This window comes from Cucurbita pepo, chromosome 14 (genome assembly GCF_057944985.1).
Source record: "Cucurbita pepo subsp. pepo isolate OVF chromosome 14, ASM5794498v1, whole genome shotgun sequence".
In the NCBI taxonomy this organism is placed as follows: Eukaryota; Viridiplantae; Streptophyta; class Magnoliopsida; order Cucurbitales; family Cucurbitaceae; genus Cucurbita; species Cucurbita pepo.
The window spans coordinates 3,762,821-3,778,571 of NC_141811.1; the positions used below are offsets into that span (position 1 = coordinate 3,762,821).

Genomic DNA, 15,751 nt, shown 5'->3' on the forward strand with positions numbered 1-15,751 from the left:
CCCATCGACATGGTTCATATGTCTTGACATCATCTCGAGTCTCGGGATGTCGTCGGCTATCACAACTCGCTTGGTCATGCCATTGAGAATGGACTCGCGTGTCGCTCATCTCATTGGGACTTCCCGAACATCCATCCATCTGGGTTCTATTGAGGCATTGGCCCTCTCGTGCTCATGCCATTTACGGATATCGTCCTGGATAGTGGGTGTATGTAGCAACCTCCCACACGCGAGTTGGGGTGTAATACTGGCACACCTGTGCCGCTTGATGGTGTCATTGAAAAACCCATTTCAAATGAAGTTGCCCGACACTCGTCTCGGCACGCTCGCCCACGCTGTGACACACGCATGTCCGTGTCCATGCCATGTCATTTACGGATACCGTCCCGGATAGCGGGTGTATGTAGCAACCTCCAACATGTGGGTTGGGATGCAATATTAGCACACCTGTGGCGCCCGATATTGTCCTTGAAAAGACCATTTCAAAGGAAGTCGCCCGACACTTGTCTCGGCACACTCGCCCACACATACCGTCCTGGATAGTAAGTGTATGTAGCAACCTCCAACACACGGGTTAGGGCGTAATACCGGCACGCCAGTGCCGCCCGATACTGTCCTTGAAAAACCCATTTCAAAAGAAGTCGCCCGAGACACTCTGTGACACATGCATGTGCAGATTGAAGACAAGAAGGGGTATTGTTTTGTAGTTATAAATAAACACGTGATGTATTCTAATTTTAATTTTATAATTTCAATAAAATTGGGGGGTATGATTGCAAACACGTATAGATTGTTGTTAATGATGAAGTTTTGCAATTATCTCCCTTAAATTATACATATTTATAAAAAGGTCCCCACTTGTTGGTAGAATTACTTTAAATACCCCAAGGTGGAAGCCACCGGAAACCACCCCTTCCATGGAACAGCCGATGAATCCAAAGCCCTTCACTGAGGTAGAAGCTGGATCTTATCACAAATGGCTGCCTTCTGAATACCCTTTGCTTGCTCGGAACAAAGTCGCCGCCGGCCGCCTTCTCCTCCGCCCTCGCGGCTTCGTGGTCCCCCACTACGCCGATTGCTCTAAAGTGGGCTATGTTCTTCAAGGTAATTAACTTCTCACTGTGTTATATGATATTGTCTACTTTGAATATAAGCTATCACGTCTCTATTTGGATTCTTTTCAAATAATTCTCGACAAATTTTGATTGTAGGCGAGAATGGAGTTGTCGGGTTGGTGTTTCCGAGCAAGTCCGATGAGGTGGTGGTGAACTTGAAGAAAGGAGATTTGATTCCGGTGCCGAATGGAGTCTCGTCATGGTGGTTCAACGACGGTGACTCCGATTTGGAAATCATTTTTTTGGGTGAATCCAAAAACGCTCATGTTCCTGGTGACATCTCTTATTTTGTTCTCTCCGGCCCTCTCAGCCTCCTGCATGGCTTCTCGCCGGAGTACGTCGGAAAAACCTATTCCCTAAACGGAGAAGAAACAACCCAATTTCTCAAAAGTCAATCCAACGCTTTGATTTGCTCAATTCAGCAAACCCAATCCCTTCCCAAACCACCCAAATTCAGTAAATTTGTTTACAACATTGACGCCGCCGCGCCGGACGGTAGAGTCAAGGGCAGCGCCGGTGCTGTCACGACGGTGACGGAATCAAAATTTCCGTTCATTGGTCAATCTGGGTTGACGGCGATTCTCGAAAAGCTCGACGCCAACGCCGTCCGTTCGCCGGTGTACGTCGCGGAGCCGTACGATCAACTGATCTACGTGGCTAAAGGACGTGGGAAAATCCAGATCGTTGGATCTTCGAGTAAAATTGATGCAGAGGTGAAAATGGGTCAGCTGATTTTAGTCCCCAAATTCTTCGCCGTCGGAAAAATCGCCGGAGAAGATGGCTTGGAGTGCATCTCCATTATCACAGCAACACAGTAAAAAGCTTCAATTTTTACCCTTTTATTTTTAACTTTAATCTCTGAACCTTAAAATTTGACGTTTTAAAATTTAACAGCCCTGTGGTGGAAGAACTGGCCGGAAAGACGTCGGTGTTGGAGGCATTGTCGCCGGAGGTATTTCAAGTTTCGTTCAATGTGACGGCGGAGTTCGAGAAGCTTCTTAGATCGAAGATCACAAACGCTTCACCGGTGATCGGATCTTCCGATTGAAGACTGAATTATTAATATTAGAATATAATATTTGAATGTTTGGGTATTATTATTATTATTATAATAATAATAATTAATAATAACAATTAATATTATGGGCTTTTACGCTATTAAATTTGATCCCCAATCCCTATGATAGTGATGTGGGGGCTTTCTGGTCATTTCACCACTTGAACTCTTATATGAATTATTGTGAAGATTATGATTGATGATGAATGTATTGTCTTATATAATATCTTTTATATTTATTATGTTTTTTTTTTAATTATTTTTTTGGTTCTATCAATTCAAACCTTTAATTTTTTTGGACCGGAGCTAAAATATCTAAGCTAGACAAGCTATTATTACGAGCGAAAAATTGTTATTTTTTTTTTATCTAAAATATATTTTAATTAATTTATTTTTTTCAAAATCAAGTTAAAATTTTAAAGCTAAACAAAAATTAAATTTAGAAATAAAATATATTAAAACTATAAAGACTAAGTTTTGAGATTATTTTCAAAATTAAATTAAAATTTGTAGGGTTAGAAAGATTAAATTAATAAAAATATCTCTCAATAATATTTTTAAATTAAAAAAAGTCAAAAAAATATTTTTCTCGTAGAAACTATTAGTAATTCTCCAAAAATATTTTTACGGTTAAAACTTTATAAATAAAAGTTTTAAATTTTTTACCATTAATATATGAATAAAAATGGTCTATTGATACTTTATAAATTGTTCAACTTTTTGTTGCTTATGAATATTTTTAAAGGGTATTTTAGAATTAAATAAATAATTTTTTTTTAAAGTTAGAAAATGTTTAAATATATTTTATATTTTAGATTTTTTTTTAATAAATTTAAAATTATTAATAAAACTTAATTTTAAACTAATAAAATATTAATTTTTCATCCAAACATGTAATTATATTTTTGAATTTAATGTTATTTTTTAGATTTTTTTTTGAAAGTTTAAATTATTAATAAATTTTTTAAAAATTTTGTGTTATTTTTGAGATAAATGCAAGTTTGAAGAGTATTTTTTTAAAAAAATTAAATTGGCTTTTTAAAAACTTATTAGTAATTTAATTATTTCTTTTAAAAAATATTAAAACTTAAAAATTGGAAGAAACAAATATAAATTTAAAAATATATAAAGCAAAAGTTTTCTTTTCCCTCCATTTTTCTCTCCCCTGCGAAGGTCACAACAGAGGGAAAACCTAACGACTGTCGATGCTCAATGGCATTCGGTTATCGATCTTCATCCCAAACCCTAATCGCCTTCTCTTTCGGATCCTCCATTCCTACCTCGGTTCCTCTCACATCGACATTGCCCCTCCGCCATCATCCCCACCATTCAAATGCTCAATCTCGCCCCGTTCCCTCTCTGCAACTCTTCGCAACCTCCTGCAGCCGCTCTCTGCGCCGGACCCACCTCCGATTCTATCTTATGCTTCGGTTTTCCAGTTCCTTACTGGCCAAAATCTGTTGAAATTGGGCCAACAAGTTCATGCCCATATGCTTCTCCGTGGCCTTGAGCCCACTGCACTTGTTGGTTCCAAGATGGTTGCGTTTTATGCGAGTTCTGGTGATATTGATTCATCTGTTGCGGTTTTCAATCGGATTAGTGAGCCTTCTTCTCTGTTGTTTAATTCTATGATTCGAGCCTATGCGCGATATGGGTTTGCGGAGAGAACTGTTGCCACTTATTTTTCTATGCATTCTTGGGGATTTACAGGGGATTACTTTACTTTTCCTTTTGTTCTTAAGTCTTCTGTGGATTTGTTGAGTGTTTGGATGGGGAAATGTGTTCATGGACTGGTTTTGAGAGCTGGGTTGCAGTTTGATTTGTATGTGGCTACTTCTTTGATTGATTTGTATGGGAAATGTGGTGAAATAAATGATGCGCGTAAGGTGTTTGATAAAATGACTGTTAGAGATGTTTCGGCTTGGAATGCTTTACTTGCTGGTTACATGAAGGGGGGGTTTATAGATGCTGCTGTGGCGATTTTTGAGAGAATGCCGTGGAGGAATATCGTCTCTTGGACGACTATGATTTCTGGATACTCACAGAGCGGCTTGGCACAGCAGGCATTGAGTTTGTTTGATGAAATGCTGAAAGAAGATTCAGGAGTAAGACCCAATTGGGTGACTATAATGAGTGTCCTCCCAGCTTGTGCACAATCATCGGCACTCGAACGTGGAAGGCGGATTCACGAGTTGGCTTGTCGGATGGGTTTGAATTCCAATGCTTCTGTGCTGATTGCCCTTACTGCAATGTATGCTAAATGTGGAAGCTTAGCTGATGCTCGCAGCTGTTTCAACCGGCTTAATAGAAGTGAAAAGAGTTTGGTTGCTTGGAATACCATGATTACTGCTTATGCTTCGTATGGACATGGGCGGGAAGCAGTGTCAACCTTTCAGGAGATGATCGATGCAGGCATACGGCCCGACGACATTACATTCACAGGATTGTTATCCGCTTGCAGCCATTCAGGTCTTGTTGACATTGGCTTGAATTACTTCAACTACATGAGCACCACATATTCGACGAATCCCAGAGCTGAGCATTATGCTTGTGTTGTCGATCTCTTAGGTCGGGCAGGGAGATTAGCTGAAGCAAGTAAACTTGTGGATGAAATGCCAATGCCAGCAGGACCGAGCATTTGGGGTTCGTTATTAGCTGCCTGCCGAAAATACCGCAATCTAGAAATGGCAGAAACTGCAGCAAGAAAGCTATTTGTCCTCGAACCCGAAAACACTGGCAACTATGTCCTGCTCTCAAACATGTACGCCGAAGCTGGAAGGTGGCAGGAAGTTGACAAACTGAGAGCGATTCTGATATCCCAGGGGACAAAGAAAAGTCCAGGTTGCAGTTGGATCGAGGTCAATGGCATAGCGCATATGTTTCTCGGTGGCGACACGTCCCACCCTCAAACCAAGGAAATCTACATGTTCTTGGAGGCATTGCCGGAGAAGATGAAGGCAGCTGGCTACACTCCTGATACTAGCTTTGTGTTGCATGATATCAGCGAGGAAGAGAAAGAATTTAACCTCATTGCACACAGTGAGAAGCTCGCCGTTGCGTTCGGAATCCTCAACACTCCTTCCGAAACCGTTCTCCGAGTTACGAAGAACTTGAGAATCTGTGGCGATTGCCACACTGCAATGGTGTTCATATCAGAGATATATGGGCGGGAAGTCGTTGTTCGAGATGTGAATCGGTTCCATCACTTCAAAGCGGGTTCGTGTTCTTGTGGAGATTACTGGTGATTGATTCAAATTGAGGAAAATTTTGTTTTATAAATTTTTGGGCTAATTATATTATTTGATCTCTGTTTATCTATTTCAAACTTTTAATTTTTAATTTATAGATATATTATATAGTTTTATTAAATACGTTATTTAATATTACATCTTTTAATTAAGAATTTATGAGATTGATAATTCAATTGTTTATAACTCATTTAATTTTTTTCTAAAAAAAATATTTTAAAAGGTTGTGGAGTCGTATTAAAATTTCATAATAATAATTATATTAATTAAATATAAAACAATAATTTGTAATTATTTTTACTTATTTCATTTAAAATCACATAAAATAAATTATTATTTTACAAAGATTTCAGAAAAATGATAATAAAATTACGAAAAAAGACCTATGTAAAATCATTATATTTATTTGATTTTTACATTTTTTTTTTGTTTCTAATTTATATATTTTTTTATATTTAAATAAATTATTTAAATTAATTCATTTTAATGGTTACAATTAGTCCAATTTATGAATAAATTAATGTCCAATAATAACATAACATTCCCTTGTGTGTTACATAGAAACGACAAATCGTGCTAATCATTTTTTGGCGCGTGAGAAATGGCGCGTGAGACCAACATTACGGTGTTCTGTAAAGCACAGTTGAACGCCGAAACGTATACTATAAAATCTTTGATGTGAAGCAAAACCCAAAAGCCCTCGGAAAAGAGCCTCCATTGGAATATCCACATCTGCTACACTCTCCCTTCCGCCTCTATTGCCGGAGAATTTCTGCGACGGTCGCCGGAATCGCCGTTCTACAATCACCATGCCGCAGTCGTTGGAGCTTTTGCTCATTCAATTCCTTATGCCTGACAATGATGCCCGGCGGCAAGCGGAAGAGCAGATTAAGCGCTTGGCCAAGGATCCGCAGGTGGTGCCTGCTCTTATTCAGCACCTACGCACTGCCAAGACTCCCAATGTCCGTCAGTTGGCTGCTGTTTTGCTCCGCAAAAAGATCACTGGTCATTGGGCTAAGCTTTCACTTCAACTCAAGTTGTTTGTTAAGCAGTCATTGATTGAGAGCATCACTATGGAGCACAGGTCTTTTTTATTTACATTATTTCTTGTGAATTCTGAATTTTATTTTACAATTGAGCTCTCTCTCTTTCGCTCTCTCTACTATGGTGTGGAATGAGATGAATGCTTGAAGTGAGTGCAAATGATTCGGCGTAAAGGGAATTGAGTGTGTTCCAATTCGTGGAGTTACGTCTTTGGTTTCTTCCTAGCGTTAGTTAGGTTTTATTATTGAAATTTTATTGATTATGACTTCATTGAGGGTGTAGAATTCCTTTCATATATGTTGCGATTGATTCTCTGAGTGTTCTATTATTAACAAATGTGTACTGGTGATTTTGCAGTCCACCTGTGAGGAGAGCAAGTGCGAATGTCGTAAGTATTGTTGCTAAATATGCTGTTCCAGCAGGGGAATGGCCGGAATTGTTGCCTTTTCTGTTCCAGTGTAGTCAGAGTTCCCAGGAAGATCATAGAGAAGTAAGTTCTTACCCTACAAGAATTTTAACTAATGTGCAATCTATCAGTGTGAATGTACTTGTACCGCAGAGGCACGGCTACATTGTCAAAATGACTAAATAATTTTAGAATGAGTATCTTTTGTATGATCCTCTTCTTGTAGTTTCAATGTTGGTCCATGTTTTCTACTGTGTTGAAGATTTTGAAGTCTGATTAAACGCTGCAATTGGAATGGACTAAATCCAATTGTTTCAGCTTACTAAAATGTATGATTCCCTTGGTGTTAGTAGGTGGCTTTGATTCTATTCAGCTCCCTGACAGAAACGATTGGAAATACTTTCCTACCACATTTTACAGATTTGCAAGCTCTCCTACTTAAGTGTTTGCAGGATGAGACTAGCAGCCGTGTCAGAATTGCAGCTTTGAAGTAATGTTTATGTTTGTTACTTACTCCGTCTCCGTACCATGAAGTAGTTTTGTTATCTACATGAGTATTTTCTTCTTGTGTGCAGGGCAGTGGGATCGTTTCTGGAATTTACTCATGATGGAGCAGAAGTGGTAAGTCCAAATAGGAATATGTTAGAACGGAATTCATCCTTGATTTTTTGATCTCCTGGCGTGAGTATATATATATATGTGTGTGTGTGTGTGTCACTGTGTTGGTTTTTAGTTGTTTTATCATTTCCTCCAGGTGGCCCTGTCTTATACCAATGTTTCCTGGGCTCTTCTATTATGTATTATTCAAGTTTATGCAACAATCATTTACTCGTATCGATTAACACAGGTCAAATTCCGGGAGTTCATTCCCAGCATTTTAAATGTTACCAGGCAGTGCCTTGCTAATGGCGAGGAGGATGTTGCAGTAATAGCTTTTGAAATATTTGATGAACTAATTGAATCTCCTGCTCCACTTCTTGGGGATTCTGTTAGATCAATTGTTCAATTTTCGCTTGAAGTTTGTTCTAGCCAAAATTTGGAATCTAGCACTCGTCATCAGGTTGGGAGATATGCATTAAAAAAAAAAAGGAATTTCTTATTGAAAAAATGCTTTTTAATTTTTAGTTCTAATCTTTCCTGGTTTTTTTTTCCTTGTTCAATCTCAGGCAATTCAGATAATCTCGTGGCTAGGAAAGTACAAGCCCAATTCCCTGAAAAAGCATAAATTGATTGTCCCTGTTCTACAAGTTATGTGCCCATTACTTGCAGAGTCATCTGATGGAGATGGAGATGACGATCTTGCTTCTGATCGAGCTGCTGCTGAGGTTATTGATATAATGGCCTTAAATCTATCGAAGCATGTTTTCCCTCCTGTGCTTGAATTTGCTTCTCTTAGTAGTCAAAGTGCAAATCCAAAATTCCGTGAAGCTTCTGTGACATCTTTAGGGATCATATCAGAAGGTTGTTCAGAACATTTAAAAAGTAGGTTAGAACCAGTTCTTCATATTGTTCTTGGAGCATTAAGGGACCCTGAACAAATGGTAAGAGGGGCTGCATCTTTTGCCCTGGGTCAATTTGCTGAGCACTTACAGCCAGAAATAGTGTCACTCTATGAGAGTGTGCTTCCTTGCATTTTAAATGCCCTTGACGATAATTCAGATGAAGTGAAGGTATGGTGGATCCATGGAGGAGAAATTATGTCATGAATAAATTATGGACTACTCACAAGTTTTTAGTGAAAGTGATTTTTCATTTGCAGGAAAAATCATACTATGCATTGGCTGCATTTTGTGAGAACATGGGTGAGGAAATTCTTCCTTTTCTTGATCCTTTGATGGGTAAATTGCTGTCTGCCCTTCAGACAAGTCCTCCGAATCTGCAGGAAACATGCATGGTACAGTTTATACCCTCTTTCAAAATAAATAAATAAATAAACCTCCACCTGGCCATGGACACTTTTAGTTCAATTCTTACTCATCTATGTGCCACTTATATTTCCATGACTTGAGAATTGTCGAATGAATTACAGTCTGCAATCGGTTCAGTAGCAGCTGCAGCAGAGCAGTCTTTCTTGCCTTATGCTGAGAGAGTGTTGGAGTTGATGAAAGTATTTCTGGTTCTTACCAAGGATGAGGAACTTTGTTCCCGAGCAAGAGCTACTGAGTTGGTTGGAATAGTTGCCATGTCTGTTGGGAGAACCCGGATGGAACAGATTCTACCTCCTTTTATTGAGGCGGCAATTGCTGTAATGCACAAGCTCGTCTTTGGCTGGTCTAGATTTCTCATTTTACCTTCCAAGACTTAATCCACTCCTTCTCTTCTCTTAGGGTTTTGGCTTGGACTTCAGTGAATTACGAGAGTACACTCATGGGTTCTTCAGCAATGTAGCAGAAATTTTGGATGATGGATTTGTAAAGGTAACAATCTTTGTATGATTTTCATTGTCAATCATTTTCTCTTTTTACAGAATCTTGAAGTTAAAAGTCCTTCTGTAAACAGTATCTTCCTCATGTTGTACCCCTTGCATTCTCTTCTTGCAATCTCGACGATGGCTCTGCTGTCGATATAGATGAATCAGACGATGAAAATCTAAATGGATTTGGAGGAGTTTCATCTGATGATGAAGCTCATGATGAGCCTAGAGTTCGAAATGTTAGTATCAGAACAGGCGTGCTGGATGAAAAAGCAGCTGCAACACAAGCTCTTGGCTTGTTTGCACTGCACACAAAGAGCTCTTATGCACCGTATCCTTTGCAATAGTTTTTTGTTTTTGGGCTCCCCCTGGAACCCGCGGCCATCAATTACTATTTGGGTTCTTTCACTTTTCTAAGCTATTTGGAGGAGACACTAAAGATTTTGGTTCGGCATTCTGGATACTTTCATGAAGATGTTAGGCTTCAAGCAATCATTTCATTGGAACGTGAGTTGCTAGTATCTTCTTTTTTTTAAAATTAATCTTTAGCCATTGGATAACTCTTGTCCTTTTCAAGTTATTCTTTATGTTTGGTAAATCTAATTTTTCTTTTCTTAGACTTTATTCTCTGCATAATTCATTTATCATAACAATAATTCTGCTTAAGCATTTCTACTGTAAATATTTGGAAGAAAACTTAAGTTGCAAACTACCACTTTGATACTATTAAGTTGGATCTTGAAAATATTGTGTATGAGCAGAAGGAAGTCAAATGTATAAATTTGTTTCCTTCATTGCTTTCATTGAAAGCCTGGTTATTAAAAAAAGTTATAAAAAAGGTGAAAATTGTTTTGGTGAGAGAAGTGATGACTGTAGATTGATCGTCTTTATGTACAGCTTTATTTAAATTTACACTTGGTATTCTGTTATAACATTTACCTTTTGTCAACAATTGGCTATTAAATGTACAAGAATCAGAATTGGTTTCATTTACACATAAAGATGAACTACTATTATATTCCGTGCAAGCCGCACCCAACTTGAATTTGCAATCTAACTAGGTTTTTTTTTTTTTTAAATTTATGTTTTCCAGTTATTTTACTACTAGAACGTGGGGGAATCAATAGGCTTGTATATTATTTGTTATTATTTCTTTGGATCTATTCTACATTTAATTTTAATATCTTCATAATTGGTTAGGGTTATTTAGTTTATGGTCTTAGGAAATTGAATTATTTATGAGTGCTGTTTTCTGTAACCTTCCTTTGGGGCCCCTCTGGAAGATATATTTTCCCTTTTTCTGCATTCTTTTACTTGAAGAAAAGTAATTTTCTTTCTTAAAAATGAACTCAATTATTGAAATCTCATTAAGTCCAAGTTGAAAGGAACGACATCTCTATTCATTTTTCACTGAATGCAACTGCAGATATTCTGAAGGCAGCTCAGGCAATCTCCCAAAGTTACAGCGTGAGTACTTATAACACACTTCTTCTAGCATTTGGTGTTGGGCACATGCCTTTCTTTTAGCATGTGATAGTTTTGTGATGCCCCATGTTTCGTGTTATTTCTTAATTGAATTTCCAACGTATGATCATTGGTGAATTATTAATTCTTTAATTTTATATACTAGTAAATGACTGTGCATTGCCCGTGTACCGTGCAATTTTTTTTTTTTAATGATTTCATATATTTTCTTCGAGTAATAATAAAAGTTTAATATTTTTGTTATGATATATTTATTCCAAGTTTTCATTTTGATACTTCTAAAGGTCATATTTGACTTACAAAAAACAAAGGTTTTTAATTTTAATGGAAAAGTCTTAATTTATCTGATGAAAGAAATATGTTGGTATCTTTTGAAATTATTTAGGACGGTACATTATTTTAATTTCATATTTTTACATTTGACTACAATATATGCCTCATTTTTTTTTTAATGAAAAAAGGATTTCTTAAACTGACCATATTTGTGAGAAAATAAATAAATAAATAAATAATAATAGTAAAAAATAAAATTGATAAAATAAAAAGTTATTATTTAAAGTTGTATTGAAAATGTATTTTAGCCCTAAATTTTAAATGTTGGTTTGAAGGGTAATTTTCAAAATCAAATTTAATTGATGACTATGCTTTCTCACTTTTCCCTTCTTTCTTCCATTGTTCAGGAAGCATCAACGAAGGCCAAAGAAATTTTTGGTAAGAATATAAGAGCATGCTGTAACACTATATGTACAAGTTTAATTTTTGTTTTTGGTGGTATTGAGCAATTCATTTCTTCTAGATACTGTGATGAATATTTATATCAAGACCATGGTTGAAGATGATGACAAAGAAGCAGTTGCTCAAGCTTGTACAAGCATGGCTGACATTATCAAAGACTATGGTTATGTTGCAGTGGAACCTTGTAAGTTTTGATATCAAGTTCCAAAATTCCTATTAAAAAATGATATTAAGTTTCGATTGTTGTGAAATGTATTTTTATTCAATGATTCTATCCGACTCTTATGTTATGCTGTTTTGTTCAAAACATTAGATATGCCTCAGTTAATTGATGCAACATTAGTTCTGCTCCGTGAGGAATCTGCTTGTCAGCAAGTGGAATCTGATGGTGAAATAGATGAGGATGATACTGAACATGATGAAGTACTTATGGATGCAGTGTCTGATCTGCTTCCTGCATTCGCAAAGGCCATGGGCTCTTACTTTGCGCCTATCTTTGCGAAGCTATTTGAACCATTAATGAAATTTTCGGTGAGTTAGGGACTGGGTTTGATAGTATTTCAAGATTTACAAGAGAGTAACTTACAAACTTTTGCCTCATTTCCCCTCGATCACCCAGAGAGCTTCACGACCTCCTCAAGATCGAACTATGGTGGTCGCCTGTCTTGCTGAAGTAGCTCGGGACATGGGTGCTCCAATTGCTGCCTATATTGATGTAAGTATTCATTACCGAGATCTTTTTATTTTTGCTTCTTTATTTTGTGGACTGGTCATATTTTGGGCGTGTTTGGTTTTCCCTTTTGAGTATTTTTAAAAAATTGACAACTCGTTTGGTTAAAATTTTAAATATGATAAAAAGTGTTTTTTTGCTAAATAAAACGTTATTTAAAATTTTCAATAATCAAAAGCAGTTTGTAAAAAATATTTAACAATATGTTTAGGAAAAGCATTTAACTAAGTTTCTTCCCAACTTCACCTAAAACACTTTTTCCCAAAAGATGTGCCTATGAAAATGAATGAAAACATTTCAAGGGTCTATTTACTAATGCAATGCATTACTTTCAGAGAGTAATGCCATTGGTTCTCAAAGAATTGGCATCATCCGAGGCAACTAATAGAAGGAATGCTGCATTTTGTGTTGGAGAGTTCTGCAATAATGGGGGAGAGTCTACTTTGAAGTATCCTTTTGTATGCAATTATATTTGTTTGTTTACTTTCGTTTCCGTTTATATCTTCTTGACCGTTTCAGTGGTATTAAAGCTGTTGTGTTGCCTGCCTAGAAATCTAATATTGTACTGAATCATATATTTATATATTATTGTTCCCATTCAACCTTTTTATTTGTACTTTCGCTACAATCATCAACTCCCTTTTACTTAATCAATATCAGATATTATAATGATATATTTCGTGGACTCTACCCATTATTTGGGGAATCTGAGTCAGACAATGCTGTTAGGGATAACGCAGCTGGTGCAGTCGCAAGAATGATAATGGTGCACCCTGAAGCTGTCCCATTGAATCAGGTTAGTACAGCTTTGGTTACGCCTCCCTTCCCCCAATCTTTGCTTAACTGTTTCAATTTGATCTTCTACACTAGGTCCTCCAAGTTTTACTCAAAGCTCTACCTTTAAAAGAAGATTATGAGGAGTCCATGTCCGTTTATGGTTGTGTGTCTACTCTTGTTTTGTCATCTAATCCTCAGGTATTTATTCTGTCGGACTTTAGCACGATTTTATTTAAATTTTATTCCGTTTAGCAAATTCGTGTTTATGGAGGGTATAGTTCTGTTTTTGGAAATAATTCGGGCGTATAAACTTTTTGTTATCCGTCCAATTACGTTGAGGATAACTGGGAAAGTAAATGTGATCCTGTGGGTGTTACCGAAATTCATAGCATGTTGAATTGTCATTATATAGAATGTCCCCAAACAAGGAAAGTTAGGACTCCCATAGTGAAAAGTGACACCGGTGGGAAAACATTCCCTTTTGTTGTTTTTGTTGTTTTTGTTGATGTAACAGCCGAAGCTCACTGCTAGCAGATATTATTCGATTTGGCCCATTATGTATCGCCGTCAACCTCCCGATTTTAAAACACGTCTGCTAGGGAGAGGTTTTTCACACCCTTATAAGGAATGCTTCGTTCCCCTCTCCAACCGATGTGGGATCTCACAATCCACCCTCCTTGGGGACCCAGCATCCGGTGTCTGGCTCTGATACCATTTGTATAACAGCCCAAGCCCACCGCTAGCAGATATTATCCGCTTTGGCCCATAATGTATCGCCGTCAGTTTCACGATTTTAAAACGCGTCTACTAGGGTAGGTTTCTATACCCTTATAAGGAATGTTTCGATCCCCTCTCTAACTGATGTGGGATCTCACACCTGAAGTTACCGATATCCATGTATGTATGTATTCATAATCTGTGAAGTCTTCATAAGCGTTTTACTTGACCAATGCAATAGGACCTGAATTGTGTTTGTATTGGACTGATGAAATACATTACAACATGGGGAAGAAGCTTAAGTGCCCTAAGGGGTGATCAAATATTAAGTTCGTTCAGTATTGAAAAAGCAATCTGGATTATTATTATTATTATAGTTCTGCTAATTCGTGCGCCAATTGCAGATCCTTTCTTTGGTTCCTGAGTTGGTTAATATCTTTGCTCACGTTGTGGTATCTCCTATCGAAACACCAGAAGTTAAAGCTCAAGTAGGCAGAGCTTTCTCACATCTACTTTCACTTTATGGCCAACAAATTCAACACCTTTTGAGCAGTCTCCCACATGCACATGCAAATGCCTTAGCTGCATATGCCCCAAAAAGCTAAAAATCACTTCAAATTCCATTTTCCTCTTCCTCATCCAACTTGTTCCTTCAACAAGCTTTCTTTCCCAGATAGATTCTAAGTCCCCCTATCAGGTGTGTAGAAAATATCTCCAATCTCTCCTTTGCTTAATTTTCTGCTACCTTTTATGTTGTTTCTTTAACAATAATATCATGGCTCGTTCATACAGATCGCTCGCTGGCACCCGGGGTATCATTTTTCTTTTTCTCCTCCTTGAGAGTATACCAATTTTTGTTTAGATTCATTTGTTCTTTTTTCACATATGTTCTGTTACATTTTTCCCTATCCTCAGTTTCAATAATTTTTTTACCATGGTGTGTTCTTCACTGTGTAGGGTGGTTAAGTGGTTTAGAAAAGAGTTTTTTTTTTTTTTTTTTTTTTTTTTTTTTTTTTTTTTTTTTAATTAATTAATTTATTATTTTTTATTGGTGGATGTGAATTTTGCAATGCATCCAGTCATAGTAAAAGGTTGGTCTGGTTTATCATTTTATTTTATTCTTTTTCCTCCCTTGTGCTTTAAGCATTGTTTAATTACAATATTTCATCTTGTTTTCCTTGAAATTTGTGTGTTCTAGCTTATTCGTACTAGGCTATACAAATTATATTGGGTAAAATTAGAACGTTTGTTATGATGTCCCACATTAGTTGGGGAAGAGAACAAAATACCCTATAAGGGTGTGAAAACCTTCTCCTAACAAACTTGAGGGAAAGCCCGAAAGGGCTCTGTTAGCGATGGATCTGGGTCGTTACATTTACCTTTGTTATATATATATATTAAAGACTATGAATAGTAACTTCAAATTTGGATGGTAAAAAGAATCTAACCTCAATTATTTATCTCAATCTCATATATTTTTGTATTATAATGAGATTCTTTAAGGTGGGTTATGTTCATTTACTACCATTTATTTTATGACCATGTTGCAATATTATTATTATTTTGAACAAAATTTTCAGGGTTTAATGAATTAAACTCTAAAAATTACAAAATAAGCTTATAATGTAATCTTGATTTGTTGAAAAAAAATATATATATTTAAAGTAATTTTTTGAAAAAGTTAAATGAAGAGTGCATTTTTTTTTTTTAATGTAAATAAGAGAAGTCAATGAAAATATTCCAAAAACTTTGACCCAATGTAACACATTTGAATAATATAAAATTAGCTTATATCTATGCATTAAGATAATTAATCGGTCGTTGTGGTCGGACTCTATTATACCACATTCTCCATAGGGCCCTCTTATCTCTTCCTTCTTCGAGCTCGGGTTATGGAAGAAGGAACCGGTCATTGTGGTCGGACTCTATTATGGATTTCTGACCACATTCTCGATAGGGCCCTCTTATCTCTTCCTTTTCCGAGCTCGAGTTATGGAAGAAGAAACCGAGAAGAAAGTATTAGC

At 36.8% G+C, this 15,751-nt stretch overlaps 3 protein-coding genes across 3 annotated transcripts; all 3 read left to right on the plus strand.

Moving 5' to 3' along the window:
• Positions 1 to 888: 888 nt before the first annotated feature.
• LOC111810435 (12S seed storage protein CRD) lies at positions 889 to 2,414 on the plus strand. Its single transcript, XM_023697140.2, has 3 exons — positions 889 to 1,104; positions 1,212 to 1,929; positions 2,010 to 2,414. Exons 1-3 carry the CDS (start codon positions 918 to 920, stop codon positions 2,161 to 2,163), a joined length of 1,059 nt encoding a protein of 352 aa, XP_023552908.2. The 5' UTR covers positions 889 to 917; the 3' UTR covers positions 2,164 to 2,414.
• Positions 2,415 to 3,314: 900 nt separating this feature from the next.
• Positions 3,315 to 5,541, plus strand: LOC111809815 (pentatricopeptide repeat-containing protein At3g62890). The gene has a single exon (XM_023696250.2). The coding sequence runs from the start codon at positions 3,378 to 3,380 to the stop codon at positions 5,415 to 5,417; it is 2,040 nt and encodes a 679-aa protein (XP_023552018.2). The 5' UTR covers positions 3,315 to 3,377; the 3' UTR covers positions 5,418 to 5,541.
• A 549-nt stretch (positions 5,542 to 6,090) lies between these two features.
• LOC111810560 (uncharacterized) lies at positions 6,091 to 14,870 on the plus strand. Its single transcript, XM_087117684.1, has 21 exons — positions 6,091 to 6,504; positions 6,822 to 6,954; positions 7,224 to 7,360; positions 7,446 to 7,491; positions 7,718 to 7,930; positions 8,037 to 8,540; positions 8,630 to 8,764; positions 8,900 to 9,115; positions 9,198 to 9,287; positions 9,370 to 9,614; positions 9,702 to 9,790; positions 10,710 to 10,750; positions 11,449 to 11,479; positions 11,565 to 11,687; positions 11,817 to 12,034; positions 12,123 to 12,218; positions 12,569 to 12,681; positions 12,894 to 13,029; positions 13,104 to 13,208; positions 14,132 to 14,424; positions 14,520 to 14,870. Exons 1-20 carry the CDS (start codon positions 6,230 to 6,232, stop codon positions 14,330 to 14,332), a joined length of 3,147 nt encoding a protein of 1,048 aa, XP_086973810.1. The 5' UTR covers positions 6,091 to 6,229; the 3' UTR covers positions 14,333 to 14,424; positions 14,520 to 14,870.
• The last annotated feature ends 881 nt before the right edge of the window (positions 14,871 to 15,751 follow it).

What these genes read in the sequence shown, in the direction of transcription:
- LOC111810435 (XM_023697140.2), top strand. Translation starts at nt 918, where the DNA reads ATGGAACAGCCGATGAATCCAAAGCCCTTCACTGAGGTAGAAGCTGGA. An exon ending in AGTGGGCTATGTTCTTCAAG is followed by an intron (nt 1,105 to 1,211) that starts GTAATTAACTTC and finishes TTTTGATTGTAG; the next exon opens with GCGAGAATGGAGTTGTCGGG. An exon ending in TCCATTATCACAGCAACACA is followed by an intron (nt 1,930 to 2,009) that starts GTAAAAAGCTTC and finishes AAAATTTAACAG; the next exon opens with CCCTGTGGTGGAAGAACTGG.
- LOC111809815 (XM_023696250.2), top strand. Translation starts at nt 3,378, where the DNA reads ATGCTCAATGGCATTCGGTTATCGATCTTCATCCCAAACCCTAATCGC.
- LOC111810560 (XM_087117684.1), top strand. Translation starts at nt 6,230, where the DNA reads ATGCCGCAGTCGTTGGAGCTTTTGCTCATTCAATTCCTTATGCCTGAC. An exon ending in GGGGGAGAGTCTACTTTGAA is followed by an intron (nt 12,682 to 12,893) that starts GTATCCTTTTGT and finishes AATCAATATCAG; the next exon opens with ATATTATAATGATATATTTC. An exon ending in AAGCTGTCCCATTGAATCAG is followed by an intron (nt 13,030 to 13,103) that starts GTTAGTACAGCT and finishes CTTCTACACTAG; the next exon opens with GTCCTCCAAGTTTTACTCAA.